Source organism: Gracilinanus agilis, chromosome 5 (assembly GCF_016433145.1).
Source record: "Gracilinanus agilis isolate LMUSP501 chromosome 5, AgileGrace, whole genome shotgun sequence".
In the NCBI taxonomy this organism is placed as follows: Eukaryota; Metazoa; Chordata; class Mammalia; order Didelphimorphia; family Didelphidae; genus Gracilinanus; species Gracilinanus agilis.
In genome coordinates this window covers 56,103,608-56,129,615 of record NC_058134.1, presented here as the reverse complement: position 1 = coordinate 56,129,615, position 26,008 = coordinate 56,103,608, and the positions used below count along the sequence as shown (strand labels likewise).

At 34.3% G+C, this 26,008-nt stretch overlaps 1 protein-coding gene across 1 annotated transcript in view; it reads left to right on the top strand.

Annotated features, from left to right (window-relative positions):
• The window catches only part of MINDY3 (MINDY lysine 48 deubiquitinase 3), a 98,664-nt gene that overhangs the window by 39,369 nt on the left and 33,287 nt on the right, over window positions 1–26,008 (top strand). The window contains exon 10 of the mRNA XM_044677273.1: window positions 8,997–9,077. Within this exon, the coding sequence (XP_044533208.1) occupies window positions 8,997–9,077 (81 nt within the window). The remainder of the gene's footprint in view (window positions 1–8,996; window positions 9,078–26,008) is intronic.

The following is a 26,008-nucleotide window of genomic DNA, read 5'->3' as shown; positions in this document are numbered from 1 at the left end:
TTTAGTCCTGGTCTCTTAGAGTTTACATTTATGTAGGTATTATATCTTTGGGAAAGGAACAGTATAGAGAAATGTTTTCATCTAATTTATGCCTTTAATAGTGGTAGGATTTTATAATAAGAATAATAACTAAATGATATAATAATAATATTTTGCCTCCCCTCCTGCTTGTCATTCCTTTTCTGTTTTATATTTTATTTCTTATTGACTTATTTAGCAACAATATTAATGGCATAATTATCTTAAAGAACAGTATTGAAAAGGGATAATTTAGGTATTTTATAGATATATATTTAAAGTGTGGCCGCCAGGAATCAACAATTCAGGTTGATTCCGTAATTAAATCAGACCCAAGTCAGCATCGGGTTAAGGCAATTTATTTACAATTAGGAAGGTAAAGGTATGGGAATAAAGAGAAAGGGAGAGGCTAGTCCAGGCCTGCAGAGTCCTGGACGAGAGAGAAGGTTAAAAAGCTAAATAAATTGGGCTGCAAGCCACAAGGCCCAGCAACCAAATAGGCTAGTGTCTACTTAAGGCAGAGTTTGGAAGTGGTCTAGGTAGGCCAAGGAAGTCAGCCTAACTTACCCAGGTGACCATGCTGAGTAGAAGCTGCCTGAGGTCTCAAGGAAGGTCCTTCAGCACCAAGTTCAAAGCAGGAACTGCCTCCACAGGAAGTAACCAACATACTTAAAGAGATCATGTCTCTCGTCACTTCCTGTGGGTCCACCTCTAATTCAAGTGGACAAATGGCAGCCTCTACACTGATTTGGACTGCCCAAAGGGCAGACCCTTGTTCTTGATTCGTTACTTATTGTCACATGTGGGTAACTCGTCCTCCCTCCCCATTAAGGGAGGTGAGGATTACATCATTCTATGCCTAGGGTAAGTAAGAGTTTAACTATGAATGGGCTAGAGTTAATTCCATTTACACAGTATATCTTAACAGTTACTTCTCACATACAAATTAGAATGTGTTCTCTGATCTGCAGTTGTGGCCCTTCCCACTCATCTCACATTTACTTAACTTCCAGTTGTTGGCATGCCACAAAGCAATTGCTTTTCTCATTTAGCACATATAAAAATGAGTTCAGAAGCATTATGCTTACTGTGTTCAAAGTGCTGTGCTAGCAGTTTGAATAGAAAATCGAAATAGCCCGCATTCTCAAGATGTCTCATTCTGATGGAGAGAAATAACATAGAAGAGGTACCAGTTTGGAATCTCTCTCAAAGCAAAAGCCATGTATGGACACTTAAGATGTGTGGGATAGAGCAGCAAAACAAGTAGTTTTGTTTGTATGCATGCACATGCACATGTGTGTGTCTCTGTGTTTGTTTGTATGTGAATGTATCTGCTTTAATGATTCTGACAAGTGTAATATTACTGGATGTTACCGAGACATAAAATGTAGTTTCAATTGTTTTATTTTCCAACTTTAGCTTTTTCAGACTCAATCAGCCAGATATAAGACCTTTTTCTTGTGATGATGAATATTGAGGCTCAAATAGAAATAAATATTAGACTCAAACTTTGATAAGTAAATAAAATATCATGTGGTATTTGTAGCTGTAGTGGCTATTGAGAAAATTTCATGCACAATATTTTAATTACTAAAATTTGATTATGTTTAAAATTTATAGTACTTTTGTGTTGTTACAATTACTCTACATAGTCTTTAGACAGGTGTGGTTTCTTTGTAGTCTGTTTACTTTTCTAAAATCCATAAAGATAATATATTACAGAAGATGTTCACTAAAATATTCTAATATGTGTGTCACTGTCTATATCCAAATTTACCTTTATGCATTGGACAAAACAGGTTTTAATAGGGAATATGGTATAATGGGCCATCCAGCCTGCAGTTAAAGATGGAGAAGTCTTTTCTAAATTTATTTGTTTATTTATTATATTAAAATGCCTAAATAATTCCCTTCCTACCTTCCCCCTATTAGACCTAATGAATTCCCTCCCCCCTTTCTTCCCCTCCCTTTTTGAACTCCCACTCCATTGTCCCCCTTGGTTTATCCCTTCTGACTTTCTCCATAGGGTAAGATAGAATTCAATATCCCAATGGATAAGGCTACTCTTCCCTCTCAGGAATAATTCCACTGAGAGTAAGGTTTAAGTATTTCCTATTAATGCTCTCTTCCTTTCCTTCTTATAATAGTATTCATCCCCTCCCCTCTCCAAGCCCTTTTTGTGTGGTATAGATTATCCTATTTTTCTTATTCCTTCAAGTTTCTCTTGGTGCCATCTTCTATTTCCCCCCTCTTTTTTTTCCCATATCATCTTAGACCATTTAGTACTCCAACCTCTCCCTATGAATAATTCTTCTAATTACTATAATAGTGAATATAATTTTTGAGAATTACATGTAACATTTCTCCATATAGGAATACCAATAATTTGACCTTATTGAAGCCCTTAAAGAAGCAAATTTAAAAATAAGAGTTTTCTTTCTTTTCCCTCTCTTTCTTATTTACCTTTTCATGTTTCTCTTGATTTTGTGGTTGGATATCAAACTTTCCATTTAGTTCTAGTCTCTTCTTTACAAATACTTGGAAATCTTCTATCTTGTTGAATGCCCATACTTTCCCCTGGAAGTATATAGTCACTTTTGATGGGTAGGTGATCCTTGGTTATAGACCCAATTCTCTTGCCTTTCTGAACATCATATTCCATGCCTTATGGTATTTTAATGTGGAGGCTGCCAGATCCTGTGTAATCTTGATTGGTGTTCCTTGATATCTGAATTGTCTCTTTCTGGCTTCTTGAAATATTTTTTCCTTAACTTGGAAACTCTTGAATTTGGCAATTATATTCCTGAGGGTTGACTTTTGAGGGTTTAGTGTAGAGGGTAATCTATGAATCCTTTCATTGTCTATTTTGCCCTCTTGTTGAGGAACGTCAGGGCAGTTTTCTTGGATAATTTCTTGTAGTATGGTGTCCAAATTTCTATTAATTTCTGATTTTTTCAGGATGACCAATGATCCTTAAATTGTCTCTTCTAGACCTGTTTTCTTGATCTGTAATTCTCTCAGTGAGATATTTCATGTTTCCTTCTAGTCTGTCATTCTTTTGACTTTGCTTTATTAGTTCTTGTTGTCTTGCAAGATCATTGGCTTCTTGCCCAATTTTGGTCTTTAGAGACTGCTTTTCTGCTATAATCTTTTGATTTCCCTTTTTGATTTGGTCTATCTTGTTTTTTCATGGTTTCCTGCTGTTTAATTTGGGTCTCCAATTTGCTTATCGTTTCGTTTGATTTGGGGACATCTTTCTCCAATTGTGGGTTTCTGTCTTTTAAACTGTTAATTTCCTTTTGAGCTCTTTCCCACTTTTCTTGCCAAATCTCTTCCATCTTTCTAATGATCTCAGATTTGAACTCTTCAAGAGCTTGTGACTAGTTTTCATTTTTTTGGGAAGTTTTGGATGTGTTTACTTGTTTGTCCTTCTCTGCTATCTGCTCCATTGTCTGGATTTTTTCTGTGTAAAAGTTATCGAATGTTAATGCTTTCCTCTTATTTTTTTCTCTTGGTTAGTTCTTGGGCATTGCTTGCCATTATTATGCTGGTTTTTCCTTCTCAGTCAAAAGTCTGGGTGAGGTGGGCAGACTCTGTGTTTAGAGGTGTGGAGCAGTTTTTGCCTGAGTCACAGCGCAGTCCTGCCCCTCTCAGCTTTATCCTTGTGCCCAAGGTCTGATCTCTTTAGGCTTCTGGAGTCTGAAGTCTAGCTGTTCTCAGGGTCAAGCCTCCTGGTGGTCCCCTTGCTTGCTCCTCTGCCTGAGGCTCCTTTACGAGTCTCAGAGCTCTGTTTCCACAATCTGTTACCCCACTGCTTTAGGTCCTCACTCAAGGTCTGCCCTTAAAGTCCGCATTCTTTAGCCTCTTGGAATCTTGTCTTGCTGCTCTCAGGAGCCAGCCCCTGGTGATCCCAGTTAGCTGCCAAGAACTTAGTGAATGCCCCAAGCTTGTTCTAACTCTTGTGCCCTGGCTTTGGGACTGGGGGGGAGGGGAAGGGAAGAGTGTTGATCAGTTTGCATTTTAGTGAGAACTATTTCACCCCCTTTTAGCATGGAAATGCCCAAATCCCATATACCTTCGATGCTGCCCCCTATTGTGGGATCCTTTCGTTCATCTGGATTTGGTTTTTGTGTCCTTTTGAGGTATCATATATGGGTCAGTTAGGAGAGTTAAGCTCCTTGCTTCTACTCTGCAGCCATCTTAACCCAGTAGTTCCCCTTCCTCCAATTAGAGAAGGCATCATTTAACAAAAAGATATATGTACATAAAACTAAGGCTTTCTCTTGGTACTTAGAGAACTGCTCACTTGATGTTGGCCCAGTAACTTCAGTTTTGCAGGCCTCATTGTCTTCAATGTGTAGGTGATTTGTATTTACTAGGCATTTGTCTACTAGAACCCTTTCTTGGTTATTTAAATGAAAATCCAACTGCACACAGGGTCGATGCTGTTCAGACCACTCGTTGTGGACACAACCTTCACAAGGTAGATTTCACCTTCCTTACTTTCTTATCCAATAGGAATTTTTTGTCCATATCTTTCTAAAAATGCCTCTAAATGGTCCACCCAATATCCCAGGAGCCTTCTATTTGTTTTAATACTTTGTAGGTCCCAATATATCACTTGGCCTGCACAACTCCCTCACTGTTGTTATTTTCAGCCTTATATACATCATTATAAAATATTAAACATGAACTTGTATAGAGGCTACCACAATCTTACAAATCTAAAAATATCTTTATAAATTGGTTATTTATGTTTGGGGGTGCTGAAAGCTTATCATGAGTCAGTCACCATGCAATTATACATCCCCAGCTCTATGCCAAGCACTTTACTGGGTCCTAAAAACACAAACCAAAGAATGAAAATAGTTCCTGCCTTTAAGGAGCCTTTGTACATTAATGAGACCTCAGACAGCATTAAAAGAACTATACTTTTAGGTGAGGGAAATTATTATGCCCAATTCCTTTGTCAGACTACATTGGAAGTATTATATACTTTTTTTGAATTACCATTTATATATATACATATATATATATGTGTGTGTGTGTGTATGTACGCATACATACACACACATAGTATGTAACATAATGACAATATATATTATTTGTTATAAATTAAATAAATATGCTTATCCAAGAAAAACAAATTCTCCAATTAGTTATGTCTAAAAATCTATGTTATCATTCTTGTTTTTCTTCTCTTATACTTCTCCCTTCCCCAAGCGGGCAAGTAATATAATATAATTTACATGTATTAGCATATAATTTTCCTGTTCATCATGTTGTAAAACAAGTAACATATTATTTACATAAGAAAAATTCATGGAGGAAATAAAAGTGAAGAGTGGTATGTTCAATCTGCAATCAGACTCCATCTGTTCCTTCTATGGCAATATAGTCTCTTTCATCATGAATCCCTTGGAGCTGTCCTGGATCCTTGCCTCATTGATCCTTACCTCATTGATCTTTGCCATATTTGATCATCATACATTGTGTACAGTGTTCTCCTGGTTCTTCTCACTTCATTTTCTATCACTACATATAAGTCTTTTCAGATTTTTTGTGATCATCTTTTATGGCACCCATAGTATTCCATTACAAACATGTACCATATATTATTTAGCCATACCCAGATTGATAGACATCCTTTCAATTTCCAGTTCTTTGCCTCTACAAAAAGAGCTACTATAAATATTTTAGAACAAATAAGTTCTTTTCCTTTTTCCTTGATCACCTAAGGAAATAAACCTAACAGTGGTATTACTGGGTCAAAAGGTATACAGTTTTATAACTCATGAGTATAATTCCAGATTGCTCTCCAAAATGGTTGGATCCGTTTACAGTTCTACCAACAGTGTATTAGTGCTCCCATTTTTCTTCATCCCTCCAACACTTTTAATTTTGCTCTTTTATCATTTTAGCCAATATGATAGCTGCGATATGATACCTCAGTTATTTTGATTGGCATTTCTCTAATCAATAATGATTTAGGGCAGTTTTTCATATAGTTATTTCTGACTTTGATTTTGTCATTCAAAAATTGTCTATATCTTTGGACCACTTATCAGTTGAGAAATGGGTTATATGCTTATATATTTGACAAAGTTCTTTATATATTAGATATAAGACCTCTATCCAGAAACTGTCTATAAAAATTTGTCCCCACCTTATTACTTTCCTTCTAATTTTGGCTACATCAGTTTTGTACAAAAAATTTTAATTTAATGTATTCAAAGTTATCCATTTTACATTTCACAACATTTTTAAATCTGATCATATATCCATTTTGATCTTACCTTGGTAAATGCAGTAGAATATTGATCTATATCTGCTTTTTAGTTTTCTCAACAATTTTTACCAAATAGTGAATTATTTAAAAAAAAAATCTTGGAACTTAACCTTTGTTGAACACAAGGCTATTATAATCTCTTAAGACTTTTTTAAAAATATCTATTCTATTACAGTTATCTACTTTTCTGTTTCTTAGGCAGTGCCAGATAGTTTTATAATTACTGCTTTATAATATATCTAACATAGACCATTTTAAAAAGTTTTTAATAAGTTGAACAGCAGCCAGAGTATATTAACCGGGAAAACTGAAGGCCTTGGGGTTATGCCATATGAAAATCACTTGAATTCTAGGGATGCTTCGCCTATCTACAATTCTTTTTCCAATCGTCATAACCCGTTGTTGGATTCCCAGGAGAGACCATAATGTCTGTTGAATTCACCTAAGCTTCTAAATCTCTCCTTATTAAAATGAACTACTAGTAGTCAGTTAACAACATTGAGTGTTAGTTGTTTACTGAATAAGTTTTAGGTATGATTATGACTAAATCATTTTGGTGGTGTTCTTACAGGGCTGCTTATTAACATTAAGTCGTTAGGTTCTCAAATGATGCCATTTGGAGCCATAGGTGAGGGTTAAGCTTTTTTTTTCAGTAGCATACATCATTTTATTTGCATTGATCTTCCAGCATATTTTTATATGTTGTTTTGTTTTTTTCCTTATTATGTAATGTGTGTTAATTTTGCTAGTTATATCATGAGCTTTTTGGCAGCTGGGACCGTGTCTTATCTGTAATCTCTATAGAAAACTAGACTTAGAGAAGAATCAAACTCATTTAATACTTGTCTTATTTTTTTGGAGATTATATTATCACAATGAAAAATGTTAATAGTTTATAAATTGTAATTCCAAATAACTTAAGTGAAATATTTTAAAATCTGAATCATTTTAAAACATATATAGAAGCACAACTGAATTTGAAGAACAAGAAAAAAATGCTATGTTGGGTTCCCCAGCTTGTTTTGGAAATATGCCTTTATTTGAAAGCTAGCAATACATAAGGTTGGTTGTCATGACGATGCTAATTGTGACATTATAAACATCAATTTTTCATTTGTTTAGAACTTTAACATTTTCTAAATAGTCTTTTTTAGCCTTTCATTATAATAGAATAATGTCTGCCTCATCTATGGATACTAATGAGGACTGATTCTCATTTTTTTGATTACTGAGGTTTTTTTATCCTGTAAATATGACTCATACTATGTTAACAGCAGCTGAAACATCTTGTATCTGTAAATTACTGAAGATATATTGCTTAAAATCAGTATATCTGCTCTATACCAGCTGCTTAGGAAGATAGGGTCAAGAACACTTGGGGATTTGGACTAATTTAATTAAATGTGGACGTTTTCCTTTCCCTTTTCTTATAATTTGGCAGTGAGGAGAAATAGAATCTGGAGACCATGTTAACACTGAATGTCATCTTCAATATTATTATTCATTAGTAAAAGCAAGGACCATTACATACGTTTACAATACTTCCCTAAATTATATTTTTATTTACTTTTTTTGTAGGTGGACTTTTTGCCCTTTGAGGCCATAAGTATATATTTAACTTTGCAACAACCCAGCATTTATTGGGGAATTAGAACTTGCTGTTTTATTTATATATTATATTGTAAATTCCTTGAAGGTAGGGACTGTGTTTTTCCATTTTTGTATCCCTAGTACTTCACACAATGCCTAGCATGTAAAAGGTGCCTGATAATTGTTTATTGACTATTGGTCTTCTCTGTTACTGTCAAGCCACCACTACCCTGCCAGTCACACAAGCTTGCAACCTAGCTGTTGTCCTCTTTTAACCTAACCCAAATCTCCCAACCTTCAATTTGTTGCCAAGTTTTGTAGCTTTTATCTTTGTAACATCTCTCTTGCATCCTCTTCTGTTTTCTGACACTGCCACTATCCTGGAAGTAGCCTTCATCACCTTATCCCTGGAATAGTATAATTGCCTTATGGAAGTTCTCCCTGCCTCAACTACCCCAGTCTATCCCCCACTAAACTATAAAATTGACCTTCTTAAAGTATTCATCTGATTATATCACACACCCCCATTCAATTAACTCCAGTTATTTTTTCTTCTTGAAAATATTGACACTGTGTAATTAGAATTTCGTACCCCAGGACTCCTTTTCCCAGAATCCCTCTTTTTGTCCTCATGTTAAGTCTTTATGTTTTGGAGATAAAGTTTCTGTAACCCCACCCTCATGCTCTCTCTTCTCCCGCTAATCATGGTCAGGAAAACTTCTCTTTACTCAGGTTCTTTCTATTTCCTCTACTTCAAGTGATTATTAATAAATTTATAAAATATAATACTTGGAGTTATTGGATATTAATTTTAATCTTTCAACACCAAGTTTGTAAACCTGAGTAACTGCAAGGATTTTGGTGCCCTCAAGAATGAGAGGAAAATTCAGAAGACAGGGCGGAGTGGGAAAAAAGACAGTGCATTTTGTTGATTTAATGAGTAGTAGAGAATTATCAATCTGGATAGGTCTATGTGAATCTGCAGAATATCAAAACTACTTCTGGTAATGAAAGTACTTTAAAATTTTATATAATTATTACCATGATGAAATAGAACAATCTCTCTGACTTTATTTTTGTTTTACTGAATTTGCCTTAGGTTGGTTCTTACTTGAAATCACCAAAGTTCCCCATTTGGATTGTTGGCAGTGAAACTCACCTCACCGTCTTTTTTGCCAAGGTATGATAGTTGGATAATTTGGGTTTTGTTCTAAGACTTTCAGCATACAGATACTGAATGTGGCTGCTTTAAGTTGAGGTCTTTGTATAAACTTTATTAAATATTTTTCTAAGACATTTATTTCATAATCCTTGAATCTTTTTTAAAAATTACAGTAAGGCATCTTTATTCTGTTGTGTGTTTTTTTGTTAGCTAACTTTAGAATCATTTCAAGTTACAATTATTTAACTTTTCTTACTTTGTAGCTTTTGCCTCTGGAGTTTCACAAAAGTTGTTGATGTTGTAGAAAGACTAACTGGCTAAAAAAAATCAGTGTACTCTACTACTAGACTGTTAGAAGTAAACAATAATCTATACAATAAACAATTATATTAGTGATATCAGTAATAAGAATAATAGTAATAGAGTTAGCATTTGACATTTTGTGATTTATAAACTCCTCATAGCTACTTTGTGAATCAGATAGTGTATTATTACCTCCAGTTTACAAATGTGGAATCTAAGATTATAGAAATTAAATTACCTATAATAAGGATTGAAATTAAATTAGAACCAAGATCTTTTGATTCCAAGTCCAATGTTCTTTCTTGTCATCTAGTATAACCCCATCCATTTTATCAGTGAGGAAACTGAGATCCAGTGAGAACTTAAATAACTTTCCCAAGGTCACCTAGGTACTAAATGTCAGAAATGAGATTTTAAGCCAGTTTTTCTGACTCAAGATCAGAAATTCGACTGTTATATTCCAGGGAGTTATCCTTTTGGGAGTTTTTTCAGGAGGTGATTGGTGGATTTTTTCAATTTCTATTTTGCCCTCTGGTTCTGGAATATCAGGGCAGTTTTCCTTAATAATTTTTTTTAAACCCTTGCCTTCCACCTTAGAATTAGTACTGTTTATGGGGGTTAAGTGACTTGCCCAGGGACACACAGCTAGGAAGTGTCTGAGGCCAGATTTGAACCCAGGACCTTCTATCTCTAAGCTTGGCTCTCAATCCATTGAGCTATCCAATTGCTTCCCTTAATAATTTCTTGATTTCTTAAAAGACAGTATCTATACTTTTTTTTTATTGTGTTTTCAGATAATTCAATAATTTTTAAATTATCTCTCCTGGATTAATTTTCTAGGTCAGTTATTTTTCCAATTAGATATGTCACATTTTCTTCTGTTTTTTCTTTTAAAACAATTGTTTGATTGTTTTTAATGTATCATGGAGTCATTGGCTTCCACTTGCCCCATTCTAATTTTTGAGGCATAATTTTCTTGAGTGAACTTTTGTGCCCCCTTTTCCATTTGGCCAATTCTAATTTGTAAACAGTTTTTGTGTTTTCCAACACAAGATTTTTTTGTACCTCTTTCCATAGTGTCCATTCTGCCTTTGAAGTTCTTTTCTTCAGTGCATTTTTGTATTTTTTTTCCATTTGGCCAATGCTGTTTTTTAAGAAGTTCTCTTCATTGGATTTTTGTGCCTCTTTTACCAACTAGTCAATTGTGGTTTTTTAGATATTAATTTCTTCAGTATTTTTTTTTGCCTCTTTTACTGACCTGTTAATTCTTTTCTCATGATTTTCCTGTGTCACCTTCATTTCTTTTGCCAATTTTTCTTCTACCTCTCTAATTTTTAAAATCCTTTTTGGGTTCCTCTATTAATTCATTTTGGGCTTGAGAGCAATTTATCTTTTTCTTGGAAGCTCTAGATATGGTAGTAGTGACTTTTTTGTCTTCTCCTGAGTTTGTGTTTTGGTCTTCCCTGTCACCAAAATGACTTTCTATCTTGTGTTTCATTTTTTGTTATTTGCTCATTTTCCTGCCTTTTTCTTTTCTTTTAATTTAAAAAAAATGTCTAAATTAAGCTCTGGAACTGTGGTAAAGGAAGCACTATTCCAAGCTTCAGGTTCTTTGTGTAGTTGCCTATGGAGTTGGCTCTGGTGATATGTCTGCCTTTGGTTCTTCCGAGGTCCTGTGACTTAAGGAGATGTGTGTTTAATTTTCTCCCAGGCTGTGCTGTGGTCTGTGAGTAATTGCAAATAGTCTTTTCAGTCCAGGAACCATGACTAGGGTCCTCTACTCCTATGTGGCTACAAGTGCTGGTGTCTGTTAACTCTCTTCCTCACCCTGAGATTATGCCCCTACAACTGCAACCCTCTTCTCCATATGGGCAATATTACAAGTCTTGCACCCAAAGCAATCTAAACTCTATAATCTTCTGAGTCCAGTTCTCCTTACAGTCTTCAGCTGAAAGGTCTGGAAGCCTTTCCTTCTGCTTTAGCTGCTGCTGTTTTTTAAGTTCTCTTCATTGGATTTTTGTGCCAGTTGTCAGGCAGGGCCTGCCCTGGATGCTGTGCTCCATCTCTACCTTGGTGTACTAGATCCCTTGTGCTGGCCTTCTAAGTGATTTGGGGCTGAAAATCATTTCACCTTTTATTCTTTTTTTGTAATTTTTTTAATACTTTTTGATACATGGCTCCAGAATTCATTTTGAGCCATTATATCTTAGTTTTGCGAGGGTAATTTGGTAGAGATCAGATAGGTACATGCGTGTTCTCTGCCATCTTATCTGTACCCCTTCCCCCAGTACTAGGTATCTATTATAATACTACCAATCAAGGATTTATCCATCTTCATATTTATTTTGTACAATTTAACATTCTGTAAGTATCATTTTTAAAATTTTTATTTAATGATTAAATTACAATATTTTTCCATGGTTACATGATTCATGTTCTTTCCTTCCACTCTTCCCTATCCTCTGCTGGAGTCAACAAGCAATTCCACTGTGTTTTACAGGTATCATTGTTCATATTTCCATATTATTATGGAAATGATAGAGCGATCATTTAAAATCAATATCCCTGATCATATCCCCATCAAAACATGTGATCAATTATATGTTTTTCTTCTGAGTTTCTACTCTCACTGTTCTTTCTCTGGATGTGGATAGTGTTTTTTCTCATAAATTCCTCAGAATTGTCCTGGATCATTGCATTGCTGCTAGTAGAGAAGTCCATTATTTTCTATTGTGCCACAGTGTATCTGTCTCTGTGTACAATGTTCTTCTGGTTCTGCTCCTTTTACTCTGCATCAATTCCTGGGGGTCATTCCAGTTCATTATTCCTTTCACCACAATAGTATTCCATCATCATCAGATATCACAGTTTGTTCAGCCATTCCCCAATCAATGGACACCCCCTCATTTTTAATTTTTTGCCACCACAAAGAATGCATCTATAAATATTTTTCTACAAGTCTTTTTCCTTATTATTTCTTTCAGGTACAAACCCAACAGTGGTATGGCTAGGTCAAAGGGAAGACATTCTTTAAAAGCCCTTTGGGCATAGTTCCAAACTGCCATCCAAAATGATTGGACCAATTCATACCTCTTCCAGCAGCATATTAGTGTCCCAATTTTGCCACAACCCCTCCAACATTTATCACTTTCTTTTGTTGCCCTATTGGCCTACCTTTTAGGTGTGAGGTGGTGCCTTAAGAGTTGTTTTGATTTGCATTTTTCTAATCTGGAGGGATTTAAAGCCCCTTTTCATGTGCTTATCAATAGTCTTGATTTTATCCTGTGAAAACTGCCTATTCATGTCCCTTGACCATTTGTTGATTGGGGAATGACTTGATTTTTTTGTAAATTTGACTCAGTTCCTTATATATTTGTTAAACTAAAACTCTTGTCAGAAAGTTTTGTTATAAAAATGTTCTCCCAGTTTGTTGCTTTCCTTTTAATTTTGGTTGCATTGGTTTTGTTTCTACAAAACCTTTTTAATTTGATATAATCAAAGTCATTCATTTTACATTTTGCAATGTTCTATCTCTTGCTTGGTCTTCCTTTCCCACAAATCTGAAAGGCATACTATTCTATATTCACCTAATTTATTTATGATTTCACTCTTTATATTTAAGGCATTTACCCATTATGAATTTATATTGGTATAGGGTTGTTAACTTATAAAAAACACAGAACTGTTAAATAGTCATAAAGTCACTCTTTAATCAAGGAAAAGGGGGAACAGGGCTGATTAGACCTCTTATGCAGAGCTGCACTTTGTGCAGAGTGAACTCTGCTCCCTGACCCCCTGGGAGTGACACCTCACTAGATGACCACTCCAAGGAACAAAGGAAATTGGGGAGCTTATATACCATTTAGGAAGATCCAGGGGCTGGGAAAGATGACTGACATTATACTGACTGGATACAATCAAGCTTGGGATTGGAATCATATCTGGAGACTAGGTGTAAGGGAAGGGGCTGCTTATATAATGGATACTAAAGGATGGTCCCTGCCCAGGTGTGTCAACCTGGGAAAGGGTCTCTGATACAAAGGGGAAGATTTACCTAAGACAAAAGAATATTTAGCATTTACCCTAGGGTCCATTATTCAGTCTGCAACTACTAGCCTGAGATTCTTCAGGGTGGATTCTCAGGGGAAGGGGATGTACAAGCTTTGGGGGTCTCCAGCCTACATGCTATTTCTAAAACTTGGGGTTCATCAGATCTCACTAAGCCACAAGTTTGTGGTCTCTAGATTCCATGTCAACAGGGTGTAAGATGTTGATCTATATGTAATTTTTCCCATACTGTTTTCTAATTTTCCCAGCAGTTTTTGTCAAATAGTGAGTTCTTGTCCCAAAAGCCTGGAAAACACTACCTTGCTGACATCATTTATCCCTAGTCTATTCCATTGATCCTCCCTTCTGTCTCTTAGCCAGTACCATATTGTTTTGATGACCACTGCTTTATAGTGTTTGTACCATTTTGAAAAGAAGTTATCACTTAGAATTTTTTGTCTTGTATTAGAAATACAAATTGAATAGTGTAATTAATAATCATCCTAGAGGCTTTTTAAAGTTTCACTTTTCAAGAATGTTGTGTTGCATCTAGCATCTGATATAATTTCACAAAATACTACATAAATGTTTTTCAGTAGATTTGTAGGCTTTTTCCTAAACTACTTCACAAGTAGCAGTGAAAATGAATATTCCCCAAATAACATCATTCTGAATATTTATGAAACAATTATTTAATAGCATGAAATGAAATAATGTTTATCATGCATATTGTAACCTTAAACTTGAACACTTTGTTGATATTTGATCTCATTGCTGTGAGTGCACCTTCCAATCTATATCATAATCTCCATTCCTGTCTGTCTTGTTATAAAAGAACTATCAGTTTTTTACAAAAGCATTATGGCCCACTTTTTTGTCCTGATTATTTCTGGTACTAGTTATTCGTTTTTAGCATCTATTCATAATCAGTATTTACGGATGAATATGCTCTATAGTTGTTGTGAGGAAGATTAGATTAGTTAGTTAATTAAGAATTAAGGTGTATCTAGGGGGAAGGAGCTGGAGCTGAGAATTCCAAGATGGAATGAAGGAGCAGGAAGAAGTGACTTGTGCTCTGAGTGGGACTCCATTAGGGGTTAGCACAAACTGTGGTTAGCCCTGGGAGAACTCAGAATAAAAGGACACCCTGCATCCTGATTTCCCCTGGGATCCTGTGTGGTGGTGGCATCTAGCAAAGAGACAAGATCAACAGTGCTGTACCAAGGAAAGAGGAGAAGTTTGAGACAACAAATATTTCTCCATTTGGTTTTTCTTGTTTGGATAGTTAGGTCAAAGTCTTTTGAGTAATTACAGATATTATTTAGCAGTCTATGCAGTGTTTAAAGACTTGATGTGATTGACAGAGTCTTCTAAACACAGAAACATTTGGAGTATCTAACCCTCTATTGGGAATCTCCTCAATTTTAACTCTGCATTTAATAGCTTCTAAGATGTTAATGAGTACCTTTCATGAACATGTTTCCCTACTTTATATCTTTTCTTTTTAATAATAATTTTTCAAAATCAATCTCAGATATTACATCCCTTAAGGAATCTTATATGATTTTGTTATATATTTGGGAGGCATATTTTTGGAGGAGAAAATATAATGTGCCATTTTGGTCTATAGAGTCAAGCAGATTAAGAGTAACAGCTCCTGGAGAGTAGGCATTGGTATTTTTTTGTCTTGTTTTGTCTTTGTATCCCTAGTGCCCACTATGGTATCTTGCTCTCATACCACATTGCTTCTTTTTGTGGGTATTCTCACCAATGTTGCAGACAACAGTCTGTCCATTCACTTTTATCATGTGTATTGCTATACAATTAGAGCTTTAAAAAATATTGAAAGCTTTTGGAAAAAGAGAGTGCTAGATACTGCTTGCCTCCAGTGAAGGGTATAATAGGGCCACAGAAGCTATTAGTTAAATAGATCATCAAATAAAGATCAAAAGAAGATGAGAAAAGCAACCTTAGTTGGTGTTTCTGTGCCCAGTGGTACTAAGACTGCTATTTGTCCACCTACTAGCAATAGTAGAAAGCTCTTGCCTTCCAGGAGGAATGTTTCCAAGGCATGACAAAACCTCCCAAGATTTATCACAAATGGCACTTCTAGAAGGGTTCTAAAAATATTTTCAGTAATTAAAAGCACAGGTTATGTTTTTCTCACTATTGCCCATTAAAGGTCAAAGGACGGAAGCAGAAAAATTACTTTGGAAAGTGAAAAATCTGGTTAAGAAGCTGATGCCTGAGAAATGGGATTTGGATTTCTCCACCATGACTTATAAAATAGAGATGACATATTACTAGACAGAGATCTAAATATGCCTAACAAAACTGGTAAGAATCTAATTGATAGGCATCTGACAAATCAGTTTAAAAGGGTTTTAAATTTAAGAAGAAAGGGAAAAGTGAATGTCTACCTCCTAAGTTAGATACAAAAAAATTGAGTAATTTATTAAAGAAGAAAAATAACAATTGAGACCTTGAGAAATTTAGAGGAGGTGAAATCAAGAAAAGAATTTGGAACAAGACTTATGACCTAACACAAATGCTCAAGGTTTAAGCATCACACAAGAGAAACTTCATGTCCTAACACTAGGGGCCAAATTTGAACTTATAGGTATGAAACTTATGATTCTAAAATGGTTTGTTTTGTTCAGAAGAAGTCTATTCTAAATCGGTTTTGCCCTGAGCTATTGTATATTTCAGTTTTGTCAAAATTAATTTACATTGGATAAATGACCTTTGAAAATGACAGTCCCTGTCTTCACCTGTTCTTTTATGGATTTCCCACTATTTAAAATAGGTATACATATCTTATTTATATTTATTCTACTAGTTCATGTATAGTGTTATCTTTGTCCAAAAAGGTTCGAACACAAATAGCTAATTGGAAGATAACTCCCACATTGATAATTAATTGTTTTCTGTATATTATTATATAACCAGTTGCATTTTTTAAAATATTCAGTGCTATAGTGCTTCCACTCTTTGGAAGAAAACATTCTTGCTAAATATTGTTGTGAGGCTTCTTTAATGGTCTACAAACCTTTGACTTCTTACATTTCTCTTTCCTAAACCATACTTTCCACCCCTTTTTCCCCCACAAAAATCTTCCCCTATCTCTATCTTAAAAAGAAGATTGAATATTGAAGTATATTCTGATTTAATTTGGAGAGCCTTATGTTTTTCATGGAATTACTGACCTATTCCCTACAATTGATGTTGGCTCATAGTGCTTTTCATGATAGTCTTATTAATGCTCATCATGAGCCCTGTAATACAAGATGAACAAGTGCTTCATGATATTTCTTTTTAAAATATTACAATCATGTTAAACATTTTTTCATATTAGTTATTTTGTGAAGGGATATCAAACAAAAAATAAAATGTAGTCTGCTTCTGTAATAAAGAAAGTAAAATATAGTATGCTTCTGGCTGCTTTTAGACTCCCATCAGTTCTTTCTCAGCAGGTAGATGGCATCTTTTATCATGAGTTCTCAGAGATTGTTTTAGATTATTATATTGCTGAGGTTAGCTAACTCTCACAATTGATCATTGTACAGCATTGCTGTTTTTATTGGGTATAATATTCTCCTGTTTCTGTTCACTTCACTCTGCATCAAATTCATATAAGACTTTCCAGGATTTTTTTTTAAATGTTACTCATCATTTCTCATAGCATAATTGTGTTCTATCACAATCATATATCATAACTTGTTCAGCTACCCACAAATTGATGGACATCCCCACAATTTCCAATTCTATACCACTACAAAAAAAAAAGCTGATATAAATATTTGTTTGCAAATAGGACCTTTTCTCCTTCTTAAAAAATATCTTTGGGACAGAAATACTCTTAATTAATTGCCTTTGGCACAGAAAAATTTGGTACACGTCTTCCCACTTATCTCTTCCCTATCCAACCCATGCTTATTTGCTAGATTGATCTAAATGATATACAGATATGATCACATTGCTTAGAAACATTCAGTAATTCCTTCCTGTCTTTGGAATAGAAGCAGTACTTCTTGGCCTGGCATTCAGGACTTCTCCATTCTAACTCTAACATTTCTTTTCCATATACTATTCCCCTCATTCTGTGCACAGCCTAACTAGTTTGTTCTCCATTTCCCATGCATTCTTCATGCTTTGTTGCCTCCTGCCTTTGACTCTTGTTCTTTCAGACTGGAATAATTTTTCTCTATCTCTGCTTATAGATTTCCTACCCTTGCCTCTTTAAAGTCTTCTTGAGTCTTCTTCCTTCTTTCTGCCCATTCTCCTTCCCCAAAATGGAAGTAGTTTCTTCCTCTGATCTTTTAGCACATTTATTCCTCCTACAGGTAAGGTATCCCTTGAACTTTGCCTTATAGAATCCCAAAGTTCTTAACATATGTATAACTTTCCAGTAAAGGAATGGCTCCAAGGATTTTCTCAGGAACTGAACTCTCATCCTTTAATCATGGTCATTCCCTCTAGGTGCAGACAAATCAAATTCAAGACAGCAGACATTAAAGGCACAAAAACACATAAAATTCCATAGGGACCTGGAGAACATTCTCCAAATGAGGTCTCAAAGAAGAAATCTTTAACACGTTTACAAGAGCCCCACTCTCGTTGGTATGTTAGAGCCATAATATAACCAGAAGTCTCTTCAGGCTTCAATCTTAATCTCTCTATATGAGTGTCTCTCTATCTCTCTTCCTCAGTGAGAAGGATTCATGACCAGGACCAGTTACAGTGAAATGCAAGAAACTACAGTTTATTCTATGATGTTTTTATAGAGCATTAGTTCAAGAAAAGTGGAATAGAACTTGGTCATTTTCTTTATTAAGTAGAGGTTCTAGTGGAATGAACATTTATTAATAACAAGATTTTCCCTATGTTTTTTTTAAACCCTTAACTTCTGTGTATTGGCTCCTTGGTGGAAGAGTGATAAGGGTGGGCAATCGGGGTCAAGTGACTTGCCCAGGGTCACACAGCTGGGAAGTGTCTGAGGCCAGATTTGAATCTAGGACCTCCCATCTCTAGGCCTGACTCTCAATCCACTGAGCTACTCAGCTGCCCCCTCCCTATGTTCTTGATAATGGACTTGTAGTTAATTTGATTTATGACTAGTTTTTTATAATTATTTCCTTGGCCCTGATTAGGATCACAACTCTTTCTTAGTAATCATACAACTATGTTATTTTAACTCATTTATTAACTGAACTAATAATGTTCTAAATAACACTCCTTTTGCTTTTTCCTTTGTCAGTTTTTTTAAAAAAGATTTGTCCCAAACTGGTAAAATAGTTCCTTAAATTAATATTTAGTAATTCCTTTTAAGGTAATTCTTTGTTTGGTTAATGGACCTTGTCTCAATATATAGGTTCTAAATAGTTTGTTTAAAGTTTAATATTGATGGTTGGTTGATGTAGACCATGAAAATATAATTGCATGTGCCCTCAGATAAACAAGAAAATTGTTTCCTTTTGGGGAAATGATCACTTATCCATATGTTTTGGGTTTTCCCTTTATGATGAGGTATTTAACTCTTCAAATTGTAGGGGTGAAGTGCCATGGAAATGTTGGTTGTACAAATTTATGATTCTCAATTTGGGTGCTGACCCATACACTTAATGAAGTTATGATTTCACACATTTGAGAAGTCCAGTTTGTGGCAAATTAAATTGTTCTTTTTTCCTACCAAAGCATTATACATAATGGGAACCTGCCTTTCAGGAATCAGAAAGAAGATTTTGTTTATTCTATGTTAGTGGAAATCCTAATTTTTTGACTTAAAGAACAAAAGAACAAGAAGAATAATTTCATTAGATGTGGGAGAGTGACAGTTTTGGGCAGTTTAATTTGAAATTTAGAGCTATAAAATAAACCAAAATTAAGTAGATGGCTATAAAAATTAAAATTGGCTAAATTTGATTACATTAACTAGAAAATAAATTACTAATCCCAATGCTAGTCCAGTAATTTATGCAAAATAGTATTTGCTTGACATTTGATCTTTGCTTTTTAAAATATAATTCTTTCACTTCTAAAATTATGTAATTTTCCATATATTTGTTTCATATTGGTACTTGAAATCTAGGCATAGGTTTGTTGTTTTTCCTCTCAGATCTTTGAAGTTGCCTAATAAGGGCACTTAGATGGCCAAGGGAGAAGATAATTTTTTCTTTTAATTTATTCTCTTAAAGTAGAATTGGTCAGAAAAATGAGTACTCTGATTTTCTTAGCAATGTACATCAGTTTTTTATAGCATTTTATTTTAGTTTTAATTTTAATTATCATACCCAACAATCACAAGTGATAAAACCCACTTCAGAAAAATCTTCTTTTTAAAGTGAGCTATAAAAAGGGGTGTCCTAAACTATTACAGATTCGACAGCAGCATTCTACCTATGTAATACTATTAATGCCAGAGATCTAAATGTTGTTATTGTGCCACAAACTGTGATCCAAGCATTAGGAATTTTTTGGTCCAGAACATTTGCTAATAAACACTATAACATTTTGCTCTATTCTGACTAAAAATTATAAAGTTGGAGTCATAATGCCAAAAGAGACCAGTAACTAACTGGTGATGATGATGAGGAATGCATATCAGATGTGTGCAAAGTAAATTTAGATTCAGGGAAAATAATATGTCTTTAAGCAGTATAATTTGTCAAAAAGCATTCATCATGCATTTTCTGATAAAGTAAACAAGAAAAAGCTTACTCATCATATTCTAATCTGTCAGACATTTCTATTCTGTCTCTAGCTATGAATTCCTTCCTTAAAGCATTAAAATATCTTTCTCCCATTTGTAGAAAACAAATATTCATTTGGTCCTACCATCCTTGCTAATTAACTACACCCTTGCAATAGGCTTCTTCTTGTCAGTCTCTGTTAAGTCTAATCCTTCCTCCACTCACAGGGCTTTTGTGAGGATCCAACAAGACAGTGTTTGTAAAGTATTTAGCCCAGTGTCAGGCATTTAGGAGGCCCTTAGTAAGCACCCGTCTCCTTCTCCTTCACTCTTCCTTGCTTTTTCCCCCCCCTTCCCCACTTAGCTGCCAATGATTTTCCTAAAGTGCAGGTCTAACTTTATCAGCCCCTGCTCGAACTCTGCTGGTTCTTTATTATCTACAGGATCTTTATGCCCTTTCACCTATTCTGGAAGAAAGTGACACTGACCTTTTTTCTTTTTTTTCCTTTCTTTAATTTTTATTTTGAGTATTTTCCCATAGTTACATGTTTCATGTTCTTTCTCTCTCCCCCAAACCTCCCTAACCTCCCTTAGCCGATGCACAATTCCCCTGGGTTTTACTTGTATCATTGATTAAGATCTAATTCCATATTATTGATAGTTGGACTAGAGTTATCATTTAGTGTCTACATCCCCAATAATATCCCCTTCAGCCCATATGTTCAAGCAGTTGTTTCTCTTCTGTGTTTCTCCTCCCATAGTTCTTCCTCTGAATGTGGCTAGTTTTCTTTCTCAGAAGTCCCTCAGCCTTGCTCTGGATCCTTGCATTGCTGCTAGTATAGAAGTCCATTATGTTCTATTGTACTACGGTGTATCAGTCTCTGTGTACAATGTGACTTTGACATTCTTATGGATCCTTGCACACAACATTCTATTTCCTAGCCCTGTGCTTTTTCACTGACTTTCCTCCATGCCTTGAATGCTCTCCCTTCTCACCTGGTTATGAACCAGTAAATATTGCAGAAGATGGACACAGAGATAGAAAAGTCTATGAAGAACTTAGTAAGAAGAAATGAAAACAATATAGTTCGATTCTTAGTAATTTAAGTACAAAGTTGAAAATTGTAAAAAGTAATTAAAACTTTTTTTGGAACATATGGATTCAGAATAAGGAATGACACTAAAGATTTTCATACAGATATCTTTTGTATATATGGGCATCACAAATACTTCCTTCAAAAAAAGAATTGGAAGATACTGGACATGGTGATCAATAAATAACATTTTTAAAAATGAAATCAATTATATTTTAACACCAAATTTCTTTTCACCAATATGGGAACTATTCCCAAATAGTCTATATGACTAGAACACTAGCCCATTAGAACAAGGATCAAAATTAATACAAAGCTAGACGAAAGAATAAAAAATTATTTTAAAAATCTGTGTTTAAACAGCTCTAAAACTAACTTTTTTAAGCAAGTTACTGATGATGTAAATGTATTGTAGACAGATGAAAGAAAGTTAACTGGTGTAAATCATTTGTCATAACAAGGAAACCAAAAGGCTCAAAATCTACCATAATGAGCAGACATTTGATTTGTTTTCAAGCAGAGAGATTTAGTAATGAAAGAGAGTAACTAATTTTACATAGGATGACACTGGAAGATTTCATTAATCAACAAACATTTTATTACGGTGCGGTAGTAATCCACCTACTGGAAACAGACAAAAGTTAAAATCTTCCCTGCCCTCAAGGTTTTGTGTAGCCAGAGAGCATGATGCCTATATGTGAGAAGAAGAAATTAGCAGTTGGTGGATTATGAAATGTACTGTGAAGAAGATGGCACTTGAGCTGATCCTTGAGGAAATCAAGACATCCAGATAGATGACCTTTAGAAAGGCTGGCATTCTAGGCATAAGGCAGAAATGGAGACATGGAGTGTCATCTCTATATTAGAATCAATTTGACTGAACTGTATTGTTTGTAGAAGGAGAATAGTTTATGGTAAGACCTGAAAGTTAGATTGGGGCCACATTGGAATTGCCAAAGAGGAATTATACAGGGTGTCCTAAAAGCCTTGATGCAGTTTTAAGCCTTAATAACTCAAGAAATATAAATGCTACAAACTTAGAAACATTTGAAAGGCTAGCAATTTAAAATATTTAAATAGCAATGTTTCTTAATAGCCACTGAAGTGCTAGACATTGTTATAGTGAATTTTTTAATTTTAGAAAACTTTCTAACAGTTGTTGCCAAGGAACTAAAAGGATTATGTTTGTATTTCTTGCCTAAGGCTTGGCAAGATAAAACCTCAAAGATAAGAGGTTTCTGTACATACGTGACAGTTTTGACTTGATTCCAAAAGAAAAGTCACCAAGTAAGAGTGCCTTCTGTATTGATCTACCAGCCTGGACTGTCTCAGAAACTCTCATACAAAGTGGCTTATCTTCTTGAAAAATTATGTTATTTAATAAATGTAACCTCTGCAGTTCAGAAATGCAAAAATTCTAAAGCATTGCTAAGTAAGATTCACTATTGATTATAGATTCTTCAAAAAAGAAGACCAATATTGCAAGACTTCATAATGGCACAGCAAATGTTAACTTTTGAGGTGTCTCATGTTAAGCCTCAACTGTGGAAGTTAATTTTACCATTTATGTAGAAAATTGCTTTATCAGAAAAGGTCAACTTATCAAGAACACCATTGGAATTTTCAAATTTTGATTTCATCAGTTGACAGAAATCTAGCCTTGCATAGTATCTTTTTGTAGCATTGAGCAATTGTGATCTTGGAAGCATGCTTATGAAGCTTCGCTGTTAGAATCCTGTGTACTATGATTTGGAATTTTCAGTTCAACAGACTCATGGTACACTTATTTTGCAGATTGTTCAAATACCCTCTTAGATTCAGTATCTTCTCTTTCTTGGCATCTTCTCCATCTAGGTTTCTTGTGATTAAAAAATATTATTCAAAATTTACAAAACTAAATGAAAAAAAGAAATTTAAATAATGGAAACTTTTAGATTTTTTTATTTGTAACATTAATATTTTTGAAGCTGTTAAAACTTCAAAACTGCTCAGACTTTGGTGGCACCCTGTATTTGGTCCTGAAGATAATAGAAATTTTTAGTTAATCCAGTAAATTTGATTGAAACATGTAAGTTAGACTGGACTAGTGAGAAGCTTGAGACAGAGAAACCAATTAGAAGCTATTGAAAATTTTCAGGTAAAAGATTTAAATTAGGGTAACAGTTATTTGTGTAGAGAAAAGACATCTCTCATGAGAAATGTTATAAAGATAGATTTAAGGGTAGCATCAATGTGAGCTTTGTTAATAGGAACAGTTGTGGTACCCTTGACCCAAAATAGGAAAATGTGTAAGCAAAAGTGTTTTTTGTTGTTTTATTTTTGGCAGGTGTGGGATGGGAGAATGAAAATAATACATTCAATTTTGCCTTCCTTGTTTGAGGGATATGTTGTGAGATCTAATTTATAATTATTTTGACAGTCATCTTCTTTGATAAGAAATGAGAATCACAAAAAATTCATGAAAATAGTTCAGTGTAACAGAAGACCAAGAAGACCCCAGTGCTCTTATAATTCAATACATCTTTCTCTTATTAGATTAAAAATAGCAAATATAACTTATTTTAAAGGGGAGAGTTATTCCTTAAGTGGAATTAAAGGCTTTCGTTATCATGTCATCAGAGCTGTCTCTAGGGCACTACAGAAGTTTTCTTTGAGAAACCCTCTGCTCAATCAGGAGTTGTATAAGTGACTCAGAAAAGCAGTTAGGAAAGGGAGATGGAGCAGGAGACAGTAATTCTGGAAGCTGTATTTTGAAAAATAACCCAAACTATTGATAATGTTTTAAAGTCAAAGCATTATACATGTATGTGTATGTACATATATATTTCATTTTACATTAATAAATAATTTATAGGTAACTTTAACTATCATACACACATGTAATCAGTTAGAAGTATGTTTTTTTCCAACCCTTTCTCTTTTTAATTCCAGATGTTGAATATTGAATATAATCCAGAGATTATTGTTACAGGTGCTAAGGAATGAAGTGGTACTTTTGCTGTGATTAGTTAGGTGTTAGTTAGCTTTATAAGAAACTATATATACATATATATAATAAATCAATTTAAAACAAATTTGTAAGAAATCCATCTTAAAAAGTAAATGCTTAAAATAATACTTGCTTTCAATCTTATGTAATTCTTTTTGATTCTTTGAAAATTAAAAATTTTTTCCTTCCCTATAGATATATTTTGTATATTGATATCACACACACCAACACACACACACACACACACACACACACACACAGAGGATTATAGCCTTCAGATTTTCCTATTATCCTTTTTTTAAGATCTCTAATTTAAAATTTTATCTCCTAGAAGTGAATTTGGGAGCATTTTTATTTGAGTCTCCTTTATTTTTCTTTGAACAGAAAACATCCTGTCACTTTTTAAGAGACTATTTAGAGTGACAAAAAATTTTTTTAAGAAAATATGATAGATTAAAGCACTATAAAAATGTCACTGACATTAAAATAAAACTCCTGCATGGTAATTTTAAAAAGCAATTTGTCTTTTATCATGTAGGGGACAGAGCTAAATCCTCACCATGTTGCATGACAACTGTTGATTCATCAACCAAAAAAAAATTGAAACCTACCTATAGCATCTAGTTTCATTCTTCAAAGCTGAGTGACTAATTTCCTTGAAAATCCATTTCCAAGTTTCTTTTGATGTGGCAGGAAATAATGAGTTTTACATCCATCCCTTTACTGGCCCCTTCATAGGGACTCTTTGTATATATATTCAGAATACTACCTTTGACCTTTCTTCTGATGAAGCAGTTTTCTTTTCAAATTGAGGGTACATGAAAACACATTAAGATCTAAACTTTAAATATATGAAGAAACTAGTTTTATGCCAAAGAGAGAAGGAAGCATTTAGTCTTTCCTAGTATGGTGACAGTGTTCTTATTGTGATATCTGTTACCAGTACATTGGTAGGACTGTTTCTACAGTCAGGGTCCTTTTGTCTAATACTCACTTATGTAACATTAGAAATCTATTTAAAATCCTTTTTTTTGCTTTTAATTTTTTGGAGGGAGAAGGATTTGTAAATATTTCCCGAATTCTGCAGGGCTATTTTACTCCTTTAATAATTTTCCCTATATTTAATGTAATAAATCTCCATTATAGCATTAATTTGAGAAGACAAATGTGTGGTAGGATTTCTTTGTTACAGAGAAAAAGTATGTTACTGTAGTTGGTAAATCTGACAACCTAGAACAAATGATAAACAGGTTTTACTATATTTTAAAACATATAGTATCATTGACCTGACATACTTCTTTTTTTAAACCCTTACCTTCTGTGTTAATATCTATACTGAATATTATTTCCAAGGCAGAAAAATGGTAAGAGATAGGCAATTGAAGTTAAGTGATTTGTCCAGGGTCACCTCACCAGGAAGTATCTGAAGTCAAATTTGAATGCAGAATGTCTTGTCTCTAGGTCTGGCACTCTATCCACTGCGCTGCCTAGCTGCCCCTCTTTAATTTTTTTTCATAGGAAAAAATTCAGCATTTACATTTAAGGCTTTGTTTATATTCCAATGAGAAATGTGGTTATGACTAAAAAGGGGCATGTTGGCATTCATAGATTAGGTGCAAAGGTATCATCTGACCTCTGATAACTGTCTTTTCAATTATAGCAAACTCCAATAAAGGATATTTTAATTGGCTACTTAAATATTTAGAAGAGTTTGGATAGAAAATTATTTAAGAAACATATACTTAACAGTTTTCTAGAACCAAGTTTAAAATGACCTTCTTTGATAAAAATATGCATGTGTTTTACATTCTTATCTTCTTTTCTTTAC